This window comes from Cupressus sempervirens, chromosome 3, assembly GCF_028749045.1.
Source record: "Cupressus sempervirens isolate cs-2001-9-10 chromosome 3, ASM2874904v1, whole genome shotgun sequence".
Classification (NCBI taxonomy): Eukaryota; Viridiplantae; Streptophyta; class Pinopsida; order Cupressales; family Cupressaceae; genus Cupressus; species Cupressus sempervirens.
This window is the reverse complement of record NC_143120.1, coordinates 158,029,180-158,047,685: the sequence shown is the minus strand read 5'-3', so window position 1 is coordinate 158,047,685 and position 18,506 is coordinate 158,029,180. Positions and strand designations below refer to the sequence as shown.

The window sequence follows — 18,506 nt, the reverse complement described above, 5'->3', positions numbered from 1 at the left end:
GTTTTACTTTCTATTTGGAAGGTTTTTGGGTCACCAAATATTGTGTTCACTTGTGTAATGATTGTTATATGTTTCAGAATTTATGCATGCAGTAGTATAGATGGATGTGTGGTAAATTAATAAAAAGATTTAAAGGTTACTGATTCACCCCTCCCCTCTTAGTAACCTGTCATATCCTGAATATTTCCAACACTTACTTCATTACAAGGATGTTTCCCCCAAAATAGGCTTAGTAAGCTATTGCATGTTTTAAAAATGTGTCCAATAATGGAAAATCAACTAATTGGCTTCTCTAATCTTAGCTTACCAAAAAAATCAATCTAATTGGAGGGCTTACACAATATTTAGGGAGGCTTTCAATGATTCTTAAAACCCTTGTTTTTTGTGTGTGTGGGGAAGAAGAACAATTCAAAGATTTAAAGTGGATTGATGGTCTTAAGCTGTGTAGAATTAAAGCCAATAATGTGCACAAATATCTATCCAATATTTATTCTATTTTTTATCAATTACATAATTCCTCAAACATCCAATTAGTCAAATTAACTTGGAAAAAGTACTTTCAAAATGTTTGGTCCAATATCATTGAACCTAAGAATGCATACTTTAGAAGACTGATGGTTTGGCAAAGTTTGACGTATAAAATGACGAGTTTTGATGCTCACTTGTGTACTTTGTGCAAGAAGCCCATGTGTATTAGTTCAATCTTTTAAATTGTTTATATGCTAAGGAAATATGGTATATGTTTTGTAATGGTTGTAATAATTAGAAAATAAAAAATGATAATACTTGGTTGGAAATTTTAATTGGTTCTCTTACCAACATGGAGAAAATCTAAAAGATATTTTGGCTTTCAATGACTACTAAAATTTTATGGCTCATTTGGAAGATGAGGAATAATGAGAAATTTAATGGGAAGAGAAGAACACTTATTGAGTCAAACAAAAAACTCACATACTTTAATGTTACCTCACATATGATTGCAACTATGGAGATATCTAATGTGAAGTTCTCGAAGCTATTGGGAGATGACATCGTGATTGTAAATAGACAAGAAGTGAGGTATGTGCATATCATGTCTTACAATACAAAGACCAACCTCGCATTTTACAAGGGAATTGATGGAGTTTCATAACAAATAAACATCCAACACTCGCAAAGAAAAGGCTAAACATGGAACTTTAATCTCCGTTTACATAGATTTGAATTGGAATGTTGAAGAAGCAAGCTCCAAAAGAGAACTATTTGTAGTCTCTTGTGCATCAGTCCAATGAAAATGAGAGAAATAAAGTAAAAGTAGAAAATTCTAAATAATATATGCTAACTAGTAATTTAGAGCTATAATACAGTACAAATTGTTTTCACAAATCATATATTTTTTATCGGCTATGTTGTAATATTCCTTTTGTATAGAGACATTGTGTTGTGAACAATTATCTAGAACATTTATAATCATCAAACTCAAATATCTATATTTAATAGAAAAACATTCCTTATTTAGCCAATAGGCTACTATGCTTGAGACTTTGGTGTTAAGCCTGATGTCTCATACGGTAAAATATAAAACAACATCAAAAAAGTAGTTAGAAAATAAAAATAGCTGTGACAAAATTGTCGAATCTTTAATTAATGTTTTTTCAACCTTTTTTACCAATGCCATGTTGTTGCCATTATTATTTTTGTCTTTGCTTTGAATGTGTGTTGTACATGTTTTTAATAGGTGATAACTCCCCGCCTGAGGTCAGAGACCCTAAATTTTAGCCACCCAAAGTGAAATAAGACTTCTATAAAAATGGTGAATAATTAAAAAAAAATCAGCAACAACCAGTGAAAAAAAAGTCTATTTGCATATCATTCAATGTATTACAGTATTGCTATGGCATTGTAACAAAGACCTTAGGATTTAATATATTATATTCATAATTAGTGGAAACTAATATCTTAAATTTAGCAAGGTTAAAATCAAAATGTCAAGTAAAATTAAAGCATCCTTAGCCTTCACAAGTTATCTTCCCTTCTAATATAATTTTTTTTTTTTTGTATAACAGTGGCTAAATGTTTTATTTTTTTGTTCTAATTTGTAAGCTATTTTGTAATATATAATGCATATCTAAGTGGGCTATTTTTTCAATTTTGATTTAATGATTATATTTAAAACGTTAAAATTAGATTTGACAATTAAAAAGTATTAATTGGTAAATACGTAAAATAGTTTTATGTCACCAATGTAAAATTTAAATATATTTTTCCAACATTTTTATTTGACATAGGCAATATAGATGAATTTTTTTGGAGTTGCATGAGAAGACAATTTGGATAATTAAAAAATGTTATGATCGTTAAGCACAAAGGATCAAAAAGTGACCATATGAAAACTTCTTTCAATACCTTTTGAAAGATGCTACAATAATGGGCAAATTATAAGCCGAAAAAGAAAAAAGAAAATAAAATGATTTGATCAAATATTTAGATTTTTTAAAAACCCTATAAAATTGGTAGTTGTGGGATAAGATGCCAAAACAAACTCATAGCAAGACCTAGAATTTGATCTAATAATCGTCTATGTGAGACGTGTGAAAAGTTATTGGATCGTATGGATTAATCGAGTATATTTTATGGAACAAAAAATGTGACACTTTAAATTAGTATTGAACTTTAAAATTTAGAATAAATAATATAATATTTTACTTTATATATAATTTATTATATTTATGATAAAATATAAAATTTATATCAAATATTTTAAAAATATTAGGATATAAATATTTTTAAATTTTAACATAAGTCACCATTTAATATTAGTATATAATATATATATATATACACATATATTTATAGTATTTATTTATTTATTTAGATCACTAAATGGCTGGAGCCTTGATTATATTAAAACTACTAATAGTACATTAGATTATCTCCATTCAAACGGGCACTAGTAGGAAAGAACGGAGAGGAAAATCTCTAGTCTTGACTGGGACCGTAGTCTTTTATTATTACCTTATTAAAAGGGGCATACCCCAATTGTCATTTTACAAAATTTATTTTAAGTGCAAAAAGATAGACTAGAGTCCTTTTTTGAATTTTGTAATCTTTGACGATCTCTATACAGATCATTCATAATTCTTTATCTGAGTGAGAGTAACAAATTCGACCAAATCTTTATATACTTAGTAGGTACCTCTTCTTTAGCTATATTGGATGAAATGATTTCACCTTATTAACCTGTTGATCAGTGATACAACTTTAAAGTGAATGTTAGTATTGTTAGTTAAAAATATTTGATTTAGAAATCCTTGTATTCCTGTCATGATGTTACTGAAATTCTTTGATTAACCATATGAGACCAGATTACTGGAATCAATCCAAAGTAAAGGATGATCTCTCTCAAAATCTAACTTAATATTCATTTATAATTCAAGCTTGAAACTAACATTCTTTCGACTAAATAAGAATCATTGTAAAATTTTGAGTCCTACTAAACCAAGTGTTATATAGAAGCCCTATATTTATCTGGGATTGATCAATATTTCCCATACATAAAGTTAGACTCCTGGCTTTACTTGTTAATTTAATGCAATCTTTAAATATTATGAATTTGTTCTTTTAGGGTTGAATCTGTGGTTGCTATGTGCGATATCCTATTTCACCCTTCTTGAGTGATTTAGATCATCAAAATCTGCTCAGTTTTACCTTCAAGATTAGTATGTAACTTGATAATGTCTTACATTCTAAAAACAATTTCCTCTATCACAGGTAAATAGATAAGACAGAACCCAATTTTATTTAAAAATTTCAATATGTATATTATGTCCTTAAAAATTCAAGCCTATCAACTTACATCATTCGAAGGAGGCAAAAGGCAAAAGTTAATCCCATAAAATTGATATATAAATAACATTTATTCATATTTATATCGACAAGAATTTACAAATAGAGATCTTGGATAAGGGAGGACTTGAGCTACTATACATTACTACTAAACTTGCAGACCTCCTTCTGAAATAGGTGATATTTTAATGTATCAAACAAAGTCCTATATACAAATCTAACATTATCCTTCAAATATTACAAAGACTCAAAACAAAACTTACAATGTATATTCTTATTCTAAATTAAGAAACTTTGGTTATATTCATATTCATTTCTCGTGCCATACACAACCTAACAACCTTTGAGAACCAAAGCCTACAGAGTTAAGAGGAGGAGACAAAAAGACCTAGCATAGAGCTAAATAGACACTAAAGGCCGATGACAAGATAGAAGATACAAAATAGGGGAAAATCCCAACCACTCCTCTGGAATTCAAAAACTAAACATCCAAACATAACCAACATGAAAAAGTCATCCAAACCATACTCCTATTTCCAATACACCATGATAATTTCTGCGATGTCCTTAGGATTCTCTATTTGGAAATTTGGCAAGAATTCAAAGGCACTCTTTTCCCTGCTTGATTTTTCCATGTTAGGGGTAAAAAATTTCAATACTTCCAAATTATCTAGCTCTACACCCAGATGAATATAAGACTTAAAGATGCTAAGATAGTTTCTAAGCCAATCCTTGTTATGGTCTTCTACGAACCCTCTCCACCTGAGAAGAAAATGAATGCTGGAATCCATTCTTGGCTAGGCCTGAAAAAATTAGCATTCTCTCAGATAACTAGAGATGGATGTCTAGGTACGATGGCCAAATCAAAACTACTAGGTGGATGTGCCATATACATTTCCAGAAGAGAAATCCTAAGTTTCTTATCTATCCTCAAAATAGCTTCTTCCAGACCCACACACCAAACCGGATAAAAAACATTAAGGCAGAGTCTGATCATTGCCCACTTCTCTACTTTGGCTCTGGCCAAACAACTTATGAATGCCCCTATAATATCAATATTAGTTCTCCAAGAGAAATCATAGTTTAAAATACCTTCTTCTATGACACAGCTCACCACAATCCTGGTCATGTCATCCACCGTGTTTAACAATTTGTTACATCTCTTTGGTTTCACATTGCCTCAAAATGTCATGGTTCACACCTCCGAGGCGTGGAATAAACTAATATTAGTTTCCATATTAGGGTTGAAGCTAGCTCAGACTGAGAGAAAAGGAAATAATTATAAAAATAAATAGCATGCTACCAATCTACGAGCGAATGATCTAGAAGAGTTTGGATTTATGATGTCATTAGATGTTGCCACCTATAAGGAGTCGAATCGTGATGAAACGTGATGGTGCCTAGTGTCGAGACATGATGGATAAAATAAGGGAGTAATAAATGGGTTTAGATGTTTAAGATGGAATTATAAAAACACATCCTAGAGAATGATTAGTACTGTTTATAAATAATCAACCAGTGTTCATAAAAGTGCTCTCATAATAATTTTCTAGTCTTCACTCCTATTTGAGGGAGTTGTTATGTTAAATTAGAAACACCTTTTTATATTCTTATTTAAATTTATATTTAAAATCTATCCATTTTGAAAGATCCTTACGAATTATTCTTTGTCTTCCCCTATGTTTGTTGGATGGAGTGAAATTACATGTTAATATAAGAAGATACGTGCGTGCACACGCATGCACACACACACACATGTATGTATGTATGTATGATTTATACAGGGTTATATGGATTTACTAGTGATGTAGATGTTATATTATTTGTATCCTTATTATTTGAGTTGTTCTTAGGGCTAACTTAGTTGAATTATCCAGTTATATTGAGAGCTATTAATTGATTTCTAATTAGTTTGCTTACGGTTAAACATTAAGAAATATAATATGTGCCAGGGATTCCTATTAAGACTATTAATCATTATAGATTAAAATATTTTCACCATCAACACCTTTATTTGCTAGTTGGTCTGCCTTTTTGTTACCTTCCTGGAAAACATGGAAAATCTGAATATCTATGAAACGGTCCAGAATATTAAGTACTTCTTCCAGTTTCGAGTTTAAGACCCAATTAGGAATTTTTCTTTTCCTAATGGCATTTAGGAAAATCTATGAATCTCTTTCAATGATAATCTTTGATAAACCTAAATTTAAGCAAATTTGGAGACCTTCTTGCAGGGCTTCTAGTTTAGCAAGATTGTTAGTTGTTGGTTCTATGGATTTAGCCCTTTTAGCAATCCACTTACCTGACTCATTATTAATGATACATCCGATTCCAAAAGAACCAAGATTGCCTCTCGAGGCTCTGTCAAAATTTAACTTGGTCCACCTAATCAGTCGAGGGATTCATCTACAATTCTCTCTCGCCTCTTTATTCTTTTTTTAAAAATATATTTTAAAAATAGAATATAATTTTTTTAATAAATTTGTTTAGTAAATTTGATTACGAGGTGAGGTGTTAGAATTAAATAAATTGGGCCACAATAAATTTGATCCTCTTCTACCCCACAATATGGATCGTGATATTTTCTCCACACAAATATTATGCAATCTACAATTTATTTAATTGTATATTGGTAATATAAATTTTTAAAGCGTTATATTTTTATTTTTATTATATTTTTTGCTAAAAATATTATATGTAAAAATCTAGAATATCAAAAAGGGCTCTGCAACTATACGAATCGCGAGGGTAAGGTGTTCATCATTTGCAGTCGTACATAGTACAAAGCCTGTGGCTTTTCTTCATTACTCTACATGTTTTTATTATTTATACTTGGTTTTTTTTTTTAATCTAGGTGTCCTTAGCAATTACTTTTCTTCCATCCTTGGATTTTTTTAACTTTTTCACTCTCTTTGTGTTAGGTTAGGGTTAAAGTTCTCATTTCGCTAGAGTCGGGTCCCCTCTGCTCCCAACGTGGTTCACTTGTGTGTAAGTTGAGCTTGTGGCGGAATGATCGAAACTTAGAGTCAACAATGGATATTTATAAGAAGATTTTAGATAATGATCGTCAAGATTGTCATGATAAACCAACACCTAAAAATGATAAAGGAGAAGTTAGGCCTTCATAAAGGGCACTCTCTAACAAGGACATAGTTAAGGCTATTAGGAAAGAGTAGATGTGGTTGAAATACATTTATATTTTCTTTCTATGCTTAAATAAGGAATCCTTGCCTTCACGCAAATTTTGTGATGACTAAATTGCTAACATATGGGGAAGAAAATTAGGAATTCAAGTTTCTATAGAATGATTCAAAAAGGGTTATTTGTGGTCTTTTTTAAATCCCACGAAATACATGAAAGAGTATTTTTAAAAAACTATTGGAATGTGGGTTGGTCTCTATTTAGGGCTTTTCAACGGTCAACCAAAGGCAAGGTTGAACAAGTTGTGGCTCATTCCACTCTACGTTGTATTGAAATCAAGAATTTACAACTAGAATTTTGGCCTTTTATTGCACAAATTGTGCAACCTTTTGGCCCAGTTTTGTAGATTGAGGATGCCAAGTATACTCTACCTCATTTAAATGCTAGGATTTTGCTTGCCCTAATGCTTGATATAGAATTCCTAAATATCATTTTGATGGAATTAGAAGAAGAAAATTTTTCTTGGGAAGTTTCTCTATTAGGAAACTTTGGGTCTTGTTTTCATTGCAAAAAGAATGGACACACTAAAAAAGAGTGTCTAGCCCTTAATAAAATGCAGAAACCTAGATTTGACAACAATGTCAACCTTGATTCTAAGGAAGGTGGTAAGTTGGGCCAATCTAAAAAGGATGGTATTAGTGTAAATAATTCTTCTAGGGTTGATTAAATGGATGCTAAGACGGTTTCTCTCAAGGATACTAATGATGCCATGACTAATGATGTAGTTAAGGAGACTATTGATAGTGGTAAATATGTTAGCCTGAATAACCCTTTATTTGAAAATGATTTTGAAGTGATGTTAGCCTTAGGTTCTGGTATCTCCAATACTCTAAACAATTGTCAACCAAGTTATATAATTGAAGAGGGTAATGCCTAGGTTAATGAAAAATCTTCACTCCACCCCAAGCTTAATGCTCATCAACTTGCTCTTAACACTATTAATGAAAGAGATGAGAATATTAGGCGGACCTCTAATGGACCCCTAAATAGAGACAAGGAACTTACCAAGACCCTAAAATCAGTTGTTGTTCAAAAGAATGATAACACAATAGATTCAATGAATGAGGAGCCATTTACTGAAGTCACTAATAAAACCTCTAAGAAAAAGAGGAAAATTATTGAGGGATAGTCATTCTCTAATGATAATAGGAAGTTGGAAAAATATATTCCATATTGTTTTAAAATATTGTATAATAATTCTAAATCTCAACAATCCAAATGATGCACATATATAGTTGGAATGTGAGAGGTCTTGAGATGTCTGGTAGGAAAGATATGGTTAGAAAATGGTGCAACAATCTCAAATTAAAATACATTATATTCCTATAAGAAATTAAGATCGTTGGCTTCCAAAAAAACACCATTTTGAAATTTATATGGGACCAGTCTATTGGTTTTTACTCTAATCATCTTAGGTAAAGGTGGCACTGCTATTCTGATTTGACCACAATGGGTTGAGAAGGTTATTTCAAATGGATTCTCCCCTTTTCATAAAGCCTCGTGGGTTATTTTTCAACACAACGATATCTCAATCGGGGTATGTAATATTTATGCCCCTAATGACTATAGGGACTGTGCAACCTTATGGGAATGATAATATAATGGTCTACCTAAAGGCACATTGGATTTTTGCAGAGGACTTCAACATGGTGGAAAATAAAGAGGATAAGAGTGGGGGGAACATTCACTACTAGAAAGGAAATGAACTATTTTTCTAGTCCAAATTCAAGAGGAAATTCAGAATTGCTGACCCTTTAGCCCTTCAAAATAGATCTTTCTCTGATATTTGGTTCACATGGTGCAATAATCAATCTGGACATCCAAGAGTTTATTGTCGATTGGATATGATCTATGTGCAAGTTTCCATATTATCTGTTGAAAAACAAGATGGGCATGCCCTTGTTTGTGTCTCTCCTTCTTCTATTTTAGATCACCACCCAATTTATGCTAATGTAGGTGTGGATAGTTGTACAAATAGTTATTAAAAAAAGAGAAGAAAAAATAAAGTTTTAGACTCAATACTTCCTTGCTTGTGATGAAGATAATGACGATTCCATTAGAATGATAACTAGTCTTTGTAAATTTTGTAATCAAGGGCTAAGACCCAAGGATATGTGGAATTACCAATGGAATCTAGGAGGAAATTACACCAGATTATTGGTAAGAAAAAAGCTAATGATAGAACTAAGGAGGAACAAATACTATAGAGCGCTTTGAATACTACTGAGAAAGAACTATAGCTTAAGGGTTGTGATACTCAATTTGAAGAAATACTAGTTTGGATCAAATGCCAACTAAGGAGAATTCAACAATACAAGATAAAAGAGAATAAAATCAGAGGTAGGATGAATTGGATGATGGAGGTAAAGGTACCAATTACTTTTTAAATATTATAACATAAAAGTATAAAAGAGAATTGATTGAGGGTATTCAAATTAGTGGCGAGCTAACTAATGATCCAAGTTGCATTAGATACTTTTTTTTTTCAATTTCTACAAGGATGTATTTACTTCAAAATTTAATGACGATAACAAATCTAATCTTGAAAAATGTCTTATCTTGAAAAAGATGTCAAATAGTGAGGCTATGAAGCTTGAAATGCCTATATCACTTGAAGAGATAGATACTGCAATTCTCTCTTTAGGAAATGATAAATCACCTGGCCCTGATGGCTTCCCAACTGATTTCTATGAACATATAATATGGAGTGGATTGGTTCTAAACTCCTCAAACTATGTGAAGATGCCTTCAATCAAGGGTCACTAGGTGCTGACATTAACACATGTGTTATCAAACTATTATCAAAGCATGGTGGCAAGTATCAACTCAAGAATTGGAGACCCATAACATTACTAAATTTATCTTATAAGATTGTGGATAAAGTATTAACTAGTGCAACAAGAGGTCTTCATAATAAATTTATATCACCAACTCAAACATGCCTCATTAAAGGGAGATTCATTCTTGAAAACTTGATTACAAGTTAGGAAGCAATACATTGGGCTAAACATGATGGTCAAAATGCAGTGATGGTTTTGCTAGACTTTAAAAAGGCTTATAAAAAAATTGAGTGACCCTTTGTTACAAGGATGCCACAAGCTTTTGGTTTTACTCCCTATTTCTGCAAATGGATTGGCATTTTACTAAAGGACTCTTATATAGTCATTGATGTGAATGGTGAATTAACTGAAAATATTATTCTACAAAGATCTATAAGTCAAGGATGCTTAATTTCCACTGTTGTGTTTGTTATTACAGTTGATGCTTTGTTTCATATTCTTAGATCTCCTCAATTAGGACCTCCAATTAGATGTATCACTCTTCCTAACCAAGAGGTACTACTCAATGCTTAGTTTGCAGATAATATTGCTTTGTTTATTGAATTGGATGAAATGAAATTTGATAACATGAACAAAAGGCTTCAATTCTTTTATTTAGTCTCTGGGGCTAACATGGCTCCCCACAAGTCCTCCATCATTGGTTGGTCTCTCCCCCCCAGAGTGGATTGTGAGTAAAGGGTGGCAGCGGTTGAAGCCAAATGATATTGTTAGGTATTTGGGAATCCCATTTTCTATTGAACCATCACTCAAAAATAAGTGGACTTGGCACTTCTCCAAAATTAAGAAGAAATATTTGAAGTGGCAAACACATCTCCTCTCAGGGACAATGCAAGTGGTCCAAAAAGTTTTATCTTCTCGCCATATTTATTTCTCTTCTGCATGGTTGTTTGCCAACTATCAAACTAATAGTTTGGAAGGATTATGAGAGATTTATCATGGTCTGATGAGTTAGGAAACAAGAAAAGGCACTGTGTCAAATAGGAGCGGTGTTGTTTACCTAAGGAAAAGGGTGGATTGGGTATAAAAGATTTGAAAGCTCAGGGTATGGCACTGGAATCTAAATGGATCATTCAAGCCCTCTCAGATGAGGAACCATGGAAGGTTTTGGTCGGAAACAACATCTATAGATCAAGAATAAAAAAGATAAAAGTTGGATCAATGTTCCTCTATGTGATAAAGTGCTTGGAAACTTTTAGTTATCCATATTTCTATCCAAGTTCTTTCAATCCATTTGGAGGCATGGTCCCAAGTTAGAAACCTTATCCTATCTAGGAGTGCTAGTGGTGGTTCTCCTACTTATTCTATTTTGGATAGGTCTATTTGGTGGGGAGTTGAAGCTAATGGTAAACCTAGTGCATTAACCCAAAGTTGTTCTACTAAAAATTAGCATGTCATTTCTTTAGTTAAAGATATTGTGGTTGACAATAGGTTAGGGTATTGGGATGAAATCTCAGCTAAATGTGACATTCCTAATACTTAGGAAAAACACTTATTCTATTATTGCTAAAGTTGTGGGTAACTTCTTCCCAAGACATATTATGAACATTAATTAATTTTTTTAGTGGATCAAATAGAAATATGACACTCAATTTAATAAGGTTTATAATAAGAAGATATACAATATGCTCAAGGAAGATTGTTCTATTTTTTACAGAGTAAACTATGGTTGGAGGTTGGGGTGTTTAGTTCGTAGGTGATAGTTTATTTTAACTTCTTTTATGACTCTCTCTTTGTGAACAAAAAATAGTTTGCTTTAGATGGTTATTGCTTTTGAGAAAACTTATTGTTGGTAACACTTTGCCTCATGGATTAGGTAGCCCTATTATGTGTGGTGTGTGATCAGTTCCAAAATCTTTTGAGCATATATTTTTTGATTGTGTTTATGCCCGTGCTGTTTGGTCCATTTTCTTTGGGTGATCGATTGTTTGGAATAATAGACTTGGTCTTTCTTAGAGTGAAATTTTAGTTGGTTTTGTGGAATCCTTTGATCTTAAAGCTAACACTTTCTGGTTTTTTTTTTTTTTTTTTTTTGTGAAATTTTATCGTTCCATTGGAAGGAGTGAAATAGAGAGATTTTTCAAAAGAGGAGACAACTTACTGAGTTTGGATGTAAACTCATACATTTTCAAATCATGTTATAGGTTGTTGCTACTGTAGAAATTTCTAGAGACATGTTCATGGTGCTGATGTAGGAGGGACAAATCTTTATCCACAAGGAGGACCTAGTTTTATGCCAATACTTTTCTATTCATGAGGATATGATCAGTCAAAAAGAACTTGATAACCTAAACCAGTTCATCAAAGGATTAAGTATTGAAGATAGGTATGCTGACACCAGTAAAGTGACCCATGTTCAAACAATACTTAGACATATGGCATATGATGGATGACATGCAACTAACGGATGATTGGAAGGACACCTCTCTCACAAAAATGTTGACTCTTTTTGTATTTACAAATATAATAGACTATAGGTTACTTCAAGTTGTATTTAAATGTAGTTAATAGGTAGCTACTCAAGTGCTACCCAATTGTTTTTTTCCTTTGTTTCCTTTTGAGGATGTAAATTTATATTGTAACTCAAATTGCTTCTAAAACAATAATGTAACCCAAATATTTTAAGTATGCTAATACATAAAAAAAAACTATATGTGATATTTAATAATTAATAAAAGAATCACATTGTTTAAAAATAGAAAAAATATTATCACATTAAAAAGATGAATACATATTTTGATCTTTATATAAAAAAATTAAATTTAAAGAGCCATACAAGTTTGAAATTTTGATTGGTTGAAGGAGACACCTTTTCTTTTGAAGTATGGTTAATTAGTTCTTTAAAAAAGGCTGAAAATATGGAAAATTATTGTTGGTCCAAAATAGTTAAGGAGGAGTGTCTATAAGGAAGAAAACTTGGATAATGCACAAAAAGAAATTAACTTGTGCATACTATTATCACTGTTCCTTTGATTTGTAGTGTTCAATATATTAGCTAACATATATTTTACTATCGGCTACACCATTGCACCTTCTTTTGGCGCAAGTGCTAATATTATTATTATTACGCAATAGGCATTTTCCATATGAAAGAAGCCATCCTAAGTTTTACAATTGATAGTTGATTGTTGGCAAGAGGCCTTGGACAACCATGCAATTGGTCATCACCGTTCATTATTTGAATCATTTTATTGGATTGTTCACCAAGGTCACGAGGACAGTATGTGACAAACGACAATAGACTTGCAACATGGATTGCAATAATAACTTGTGTGAATAGTTGACTATTTATCCCATTGGATGACATGGTGGAACATGACGAGCTGTGCATGTGATGGAAGTTGTCCGATAGTTCATATAGAACTGGTCACTTAGGCAAGGTTATCTCCAAAACAATTAGATACTGTAGCTTTTCTCCAAAACAAAATACGATTCTTCGTCATCCCACACAAGTTCCTCCAACTTTAAAAAGATTGAGGTAGGGCCATCAGAGAAAAATGATCCATTGACATAACAACCTACTGAAGCAAACTAGTAGATAATACTCTTCAAACCTTACTAATAATTTGGTTAGCCATAATTCCATCAACCTATTAGATTCCTCTAGAGGATTAATATAAGAGTTATGAACAATTCTTATACATTTTCAAAGAGTTATTGGACACGATAGATATACTTGTGTGGAATTCAAGCATAAAATCATAGTAGCTCATTCATAATAATGTGAATGATAGAGGAATTTTTTAAATTACTTCACTAATATAAATTGGAAAAATTATGCCAGTAGTACGCATTCTAGCAATATTGAACATCAATTGGTATTCAAGCATACTACTAATTCTATGATGTAGTTACATATGAACAATGATATTATATATATGAAGAAATGACAATGTTAGAGGTTATAATACAAACATAAATGACTCTAACGATCTATAATCTTCATTGGTGTCCAAGGAATTTAGCTTAGTTGGTTGAAGCAATGCGTTCTCATTATGTTGACCATCATTCAAATCTCAAAAAAGACATCTTTATGGAATTCTAAATTGTAACTCTTAGTATTCCATCCGTTGTATTGGTGGCTTGTAAGAAACTTGAATATGCTTGTCTCATATTATTGCTCAAATGATGGACGATGAAAAGTGCGAGAAGGAAGATTATTTTATCGAGACCTAAAGTTAAAATAACAAATGCTTAACCAATCTAAGAATAAAAGAACAAATACTTATATCTTCCATAATTCTAGAAGGTACCCATCACATAGTGAGATGCCATTGCTAGTAATAATAATATCAAGTGAATGATTTTTTTAATATTGAAAAAGGACGTCGAAGAAAGAGGACTCCAAAAGAAGAGTACCACGTAAGCTTTGTATTCCTTCCTATATCAGGCGCGTGGGTGTTGTTTCGAATTGATTTCGAGCATTGCGTGGTTGAGCGTCGTTTAAAAACGCGGCAAATGGAAATTTATATTCTTAAAACGCATGTATAAAGATTTCTATTTGATAACCGGCAGTTTCCCTTCCCTGCATTCTGCTGCCATTTTAGAAAGGCTTCTCTGTGCACCAGAGTAGAGCGAAGCCGGACAAACCGGTAACTGTACAAATTTAAATTACTAGTTTTGTATTTCCGTTTATCAAAGTTAGGGCTGAAACTATCGAGCATGGCTGGATGAAATTTATCTGAAGCAATTCTCTGGATGTGGAATGAAGCTATCTCTTCTTTTCAAACAATTCTGTCAAGAGACTGTAATTGACTATTGTCCACTACATAATTGTAATTTTTAAAGCACGTTTTTAAGGAAAAAAAATTACTTTGTTTTAGATTTTATCATCGTGCTAGAAATGAAAACAATAAATCCTTATTTAATGGTAGATGACATTTTATAGAGCATCATTCCTATTGCTGGAGAGAGAAATGGATGCCAGAAACTTCATGAAATGCTCTTTTGCAGGGAGCGCTCCTTCTTCGAAACTTCATGATCCCTTCAATTCTTACTATAATGTCATACAATGAGGTGTTGTGACGGGATAAAAGCCATGAAAGATCTGAAATTTGGGTGCGGTGGAACTAAAGCTTTCAAATAAGCATGAAACACACTCCATTACACATGCACGCGGTTATTTAGGGCCATTAAAATTTGCCTTAAAAGATTTATCCACATTGAATCACTCTCTATGGGAGTGATTCATCTGAATTTCTTCAATAAGTTGCACTTGTCCTTTTACAACGTTTGATCGAAATCATCAGAAAACTTATCCACGATTTTTAAATTAACAAGTCTTTTCACACGCTAGTGAATCTTGGTCGAGTCCACTCTAATTGGCTAGGAAGAATTCCTTTCTGAAATCAGTATTCCCTTATATTTTTTCATCCTAGTGCTTTGTTGAAGCAAATCGCCCATACTTCACTAGAGAGATGAAAATGACCATAGATGTCAAATACCATTTTGCAGCTCCTCTCAATATCCCTTTTAAACGTTTGAAAACTTTGCACCTCTTTATAATAAAAATAGCTAACTAAAGTTGGAAAGGGAAATTTGACATCTCTGGTCATTTTAAATAAATATAGTTAATTAAACCAAACTTTTTACCATTTATAAAAAAAAGTTAATTAAACCAAACTTGGCTTGAAAACAATAATTTGATACAACCTAAATTTAATTAATTAAATTATTCCCTCTCCAAACCCTTGAATTAAATTACGGGAATGAAATAGGCTTAAGGTTCCTCTTGAAACACCTAGGTCACAGAAGGGGACATTGCAAATTTATCTAAAAGACACCAGCTGGAGTAGTTGAAATGAAGAGATGATTTGTTAACTAATTAAGATACACCTAATCAACTCATTAATTACGGATTATGTCAATGTCAGCACTCAAAACAATGGCCAAACCAAAAAAAGTGTATTAATACTAATAACTTAATATTCATATGATTATTGGACAATCATACGATTGTAACCATCAATCATCTAGAATCAAAGAAAACAAAATAATAACAATGACCATGAGAATGTTTGAATGAATGAAGATAGTTCAATGGAACAAGACCATATAGTTTATGGGATTGAGAGCCGTAACCCCATTTCTAAACTCTTTTCCATGTTAGACCTTCTACTATGGTTCTTGATAAATAAAAACTTTTAGTTTTACCAAGTCTAGTTTCCTCAAATGAGGAGTTTAGGCTGTCCACTTTTAAGTTGCTTTCATAATGAATATGGATATCATTTTAGGTTGAACACTACACGATGAAGTGACATTTTATCTTCATCATCCCTTTGCTGCAATATAGGCATGTTCTCATTTCCCATTCTTTCTTAGGGATAGTCTGCCTACATGTCTCACACCTAAGATCATGCGATCCTGTCCTCAATTGGGCAATTAACATCTTTTGCCTCTTAGTTGCAGCTCTTATGTATGCCTTTTCATCGTGTTCCCATGTGGGGATAAACTTTTTAATGTAACACAATTTCTTATAGGTAATTTGGTTTGTCTACATGGCAGTCCTGAATTTTTCTCTCGCATGTTTTTTTTTTCAGTATTGGTGTTCGGGCATGCTTGTAATTAAATTTCCCTTTGTTGTTATTTTTCATCCGTGTCTTCTTTATTTGACTTACTTTCCTTCTCCACTATCATTCTGGGCCAGGTGATTATCCATGCTGAGATGATTTTTTTAATCAAGATAAACTCTAAAAATTGATAAAACTCCAATATAGGGGAAAATGGCACCTCATCTCCTTTATGTAATCTGCTAAGTATTGTTGAAACTTAATACCATTTACAAAAGGCTTGAAATTGACCTAAAAGCTCAACAAGAAGTTACAAGAGTTCCAAGAATGTCAATCTGTTGATCTACTCCAATGCCAAGCTCCAAAGATGTCATCCAAAGCAAAACCTTTTGCTAATATGAGAAATGTGAGTGCCACCTTTTGTATGGGCATCAACACATGTATATGTATTTGCCCACATGCTTCCCAAGAGTTAGGACATGCATTCCAATTCTTAAAAATAGAAACTAACAAGCAAAATGCTGCAAATCCTTTTTTTTGTGTATGCACATGATGAATTTGCTAGTTCCTAGAGATATAGTTCATCACTTTGCTAAGCTTGTTGGGCTGAGTTGTAGTTTTTTGTGACATCTTGTGTGTTTGCCATTATTGTAGGCAAAAATGTGCATAAAGAAGCTAAACTATGAAGGTTTTTTAAATTTTGCATGCAATCTTGTCTTCTTCCCCAAGACGCTTTGGATTACTTTGTCTTTAAGAACCTTGCATACAAAACTCAATTAAAATTATATCTGCATGAAGGGAATTCTAAACTAGTCTTTCTTGATTGGAATGGAGAAATATTGACCTGGTTGTAGATAAGACCTGATTTATGATTCAAAAGAGGATAGAAATTGTGCCCCTAATTTGATGTTTGATGCTAAAGAAGATCGAGAAAAGCAGTATGAGATTGGAAAAGTGTTGCACAGTTGATTTGGAAAACTGATACAATGTTGTGGTGTTTTATATAGTGTGATAGTGACCCAATATATGTTGAAGTATAGCATCAGTCGAAGTGATATACTCGTTACATTGAGTATTTATATTCATGGTTTATATGAACATTGTTTTATGTCTCATATTATTGATAAGTGAGTGTGTGTGTGTGTGTGTGTGTGTGTATAGAGCGAGAGAGAGAGAGAGAGAGAGAGAGAGAGAGAGAGAGAGAGAGAGAGAGAGGTCTATGTATTCATAAATTACTTAGCTAATTGGGCTCTTATGATTAGAAGAGACTATTGTGTTATGAAGTTCTTGAATGTAATTGTTTCACCACCACATGTTTCTACGGGACATGACTTTGTTGTAACCTCTGTCGGATTGATTTTATCAGAGCTACCTCATTGATGATAAATTATTCTTAAGATAAGTATCTTATATATATAATATATATTATATATGTAATATAATATATATAATATATATTATGCATTATATATTTTATATATATAATATATATTATATGTAATATAATATATATTATATGTAATATAATATATATTGTATATATTATGCATTATTATATAATAATATAATATTATATTACATATATGGTTAATATATTAATATTATATATATGTTTAAAGGTGAGTTACACATATAGTTATTTATCAACTAAATGGTGATTAACTATAGAGACATGTCTCTTCACGTCTCTTGAAGAGACATGTCTCCTCTTCTCATATTTATATGAGATTCAAGTATGCATTTGAAAATCATCAATTACAATGGCCATGATTCTACATTTGTAGAAACGATCTTAGTTACTCCAACATGGTATTAGAGCAGGCTGCAAATGTAAAAGAATAAGTTTAAGCATGAAACAAAGGGTAGAGTTCCATGTAACTGCCATCGTGGAGCGTAAGGAAGGCTTGAGAAAGACACCGTGGAAAGTCACGTCAAAAGTTATGTTGTAGAGTGAAGACTCTTTCCACATATGTATGAGGTAACAGGAACACGACCGGTTATTAAAGAACTCTTTGAATAGGCAGATTATCAATTCCTTTGAACGCAACTGGTTATTGAAGAACTCTTCGGATGATAAATATTGATTGGAGGTATTAAAGATTAATGATTGATCGGGTCATCAATGAGCTCAGAT

General features: G+C 32.2%; 1 protein-coding gene across 4 annotated transcripts in view; it reads left to right on the top strand.

The window, feature by feature from the left end:
* The first annotated feature begins 14,174 nt into the window (after nucleotides 1-14,174).
* Nucleotides 14,175-18,506, top strand: part of KU70 (ATP-dependent DNA helicase 2 subunit Ku70-like protein) — a 291,039-nt gene continuing 286,707 nt past the window's right edge. The window contains exon 1 of one of the 4 annotated variants that reach the window (XM_089818793.1): nucleotides 14,175-14,455. Coding sequence is in view for 2 of the 4 variants with exons in the window: in XM_089818791.1 (XP_089674917.1) it covers nucleotides 14,562-14,610 (49 nt within the window). In the remaining 2 variants the exon portion in view is untranslated. Of the gene's footprint in view, nucleotides 14,611-18,506 lie in introns of all 4 variants that reach the window. The other 3 variants (XM_089818794.1, XM_089818791.1, XM_089818792.1) reach the window with 3 other exon arrangements.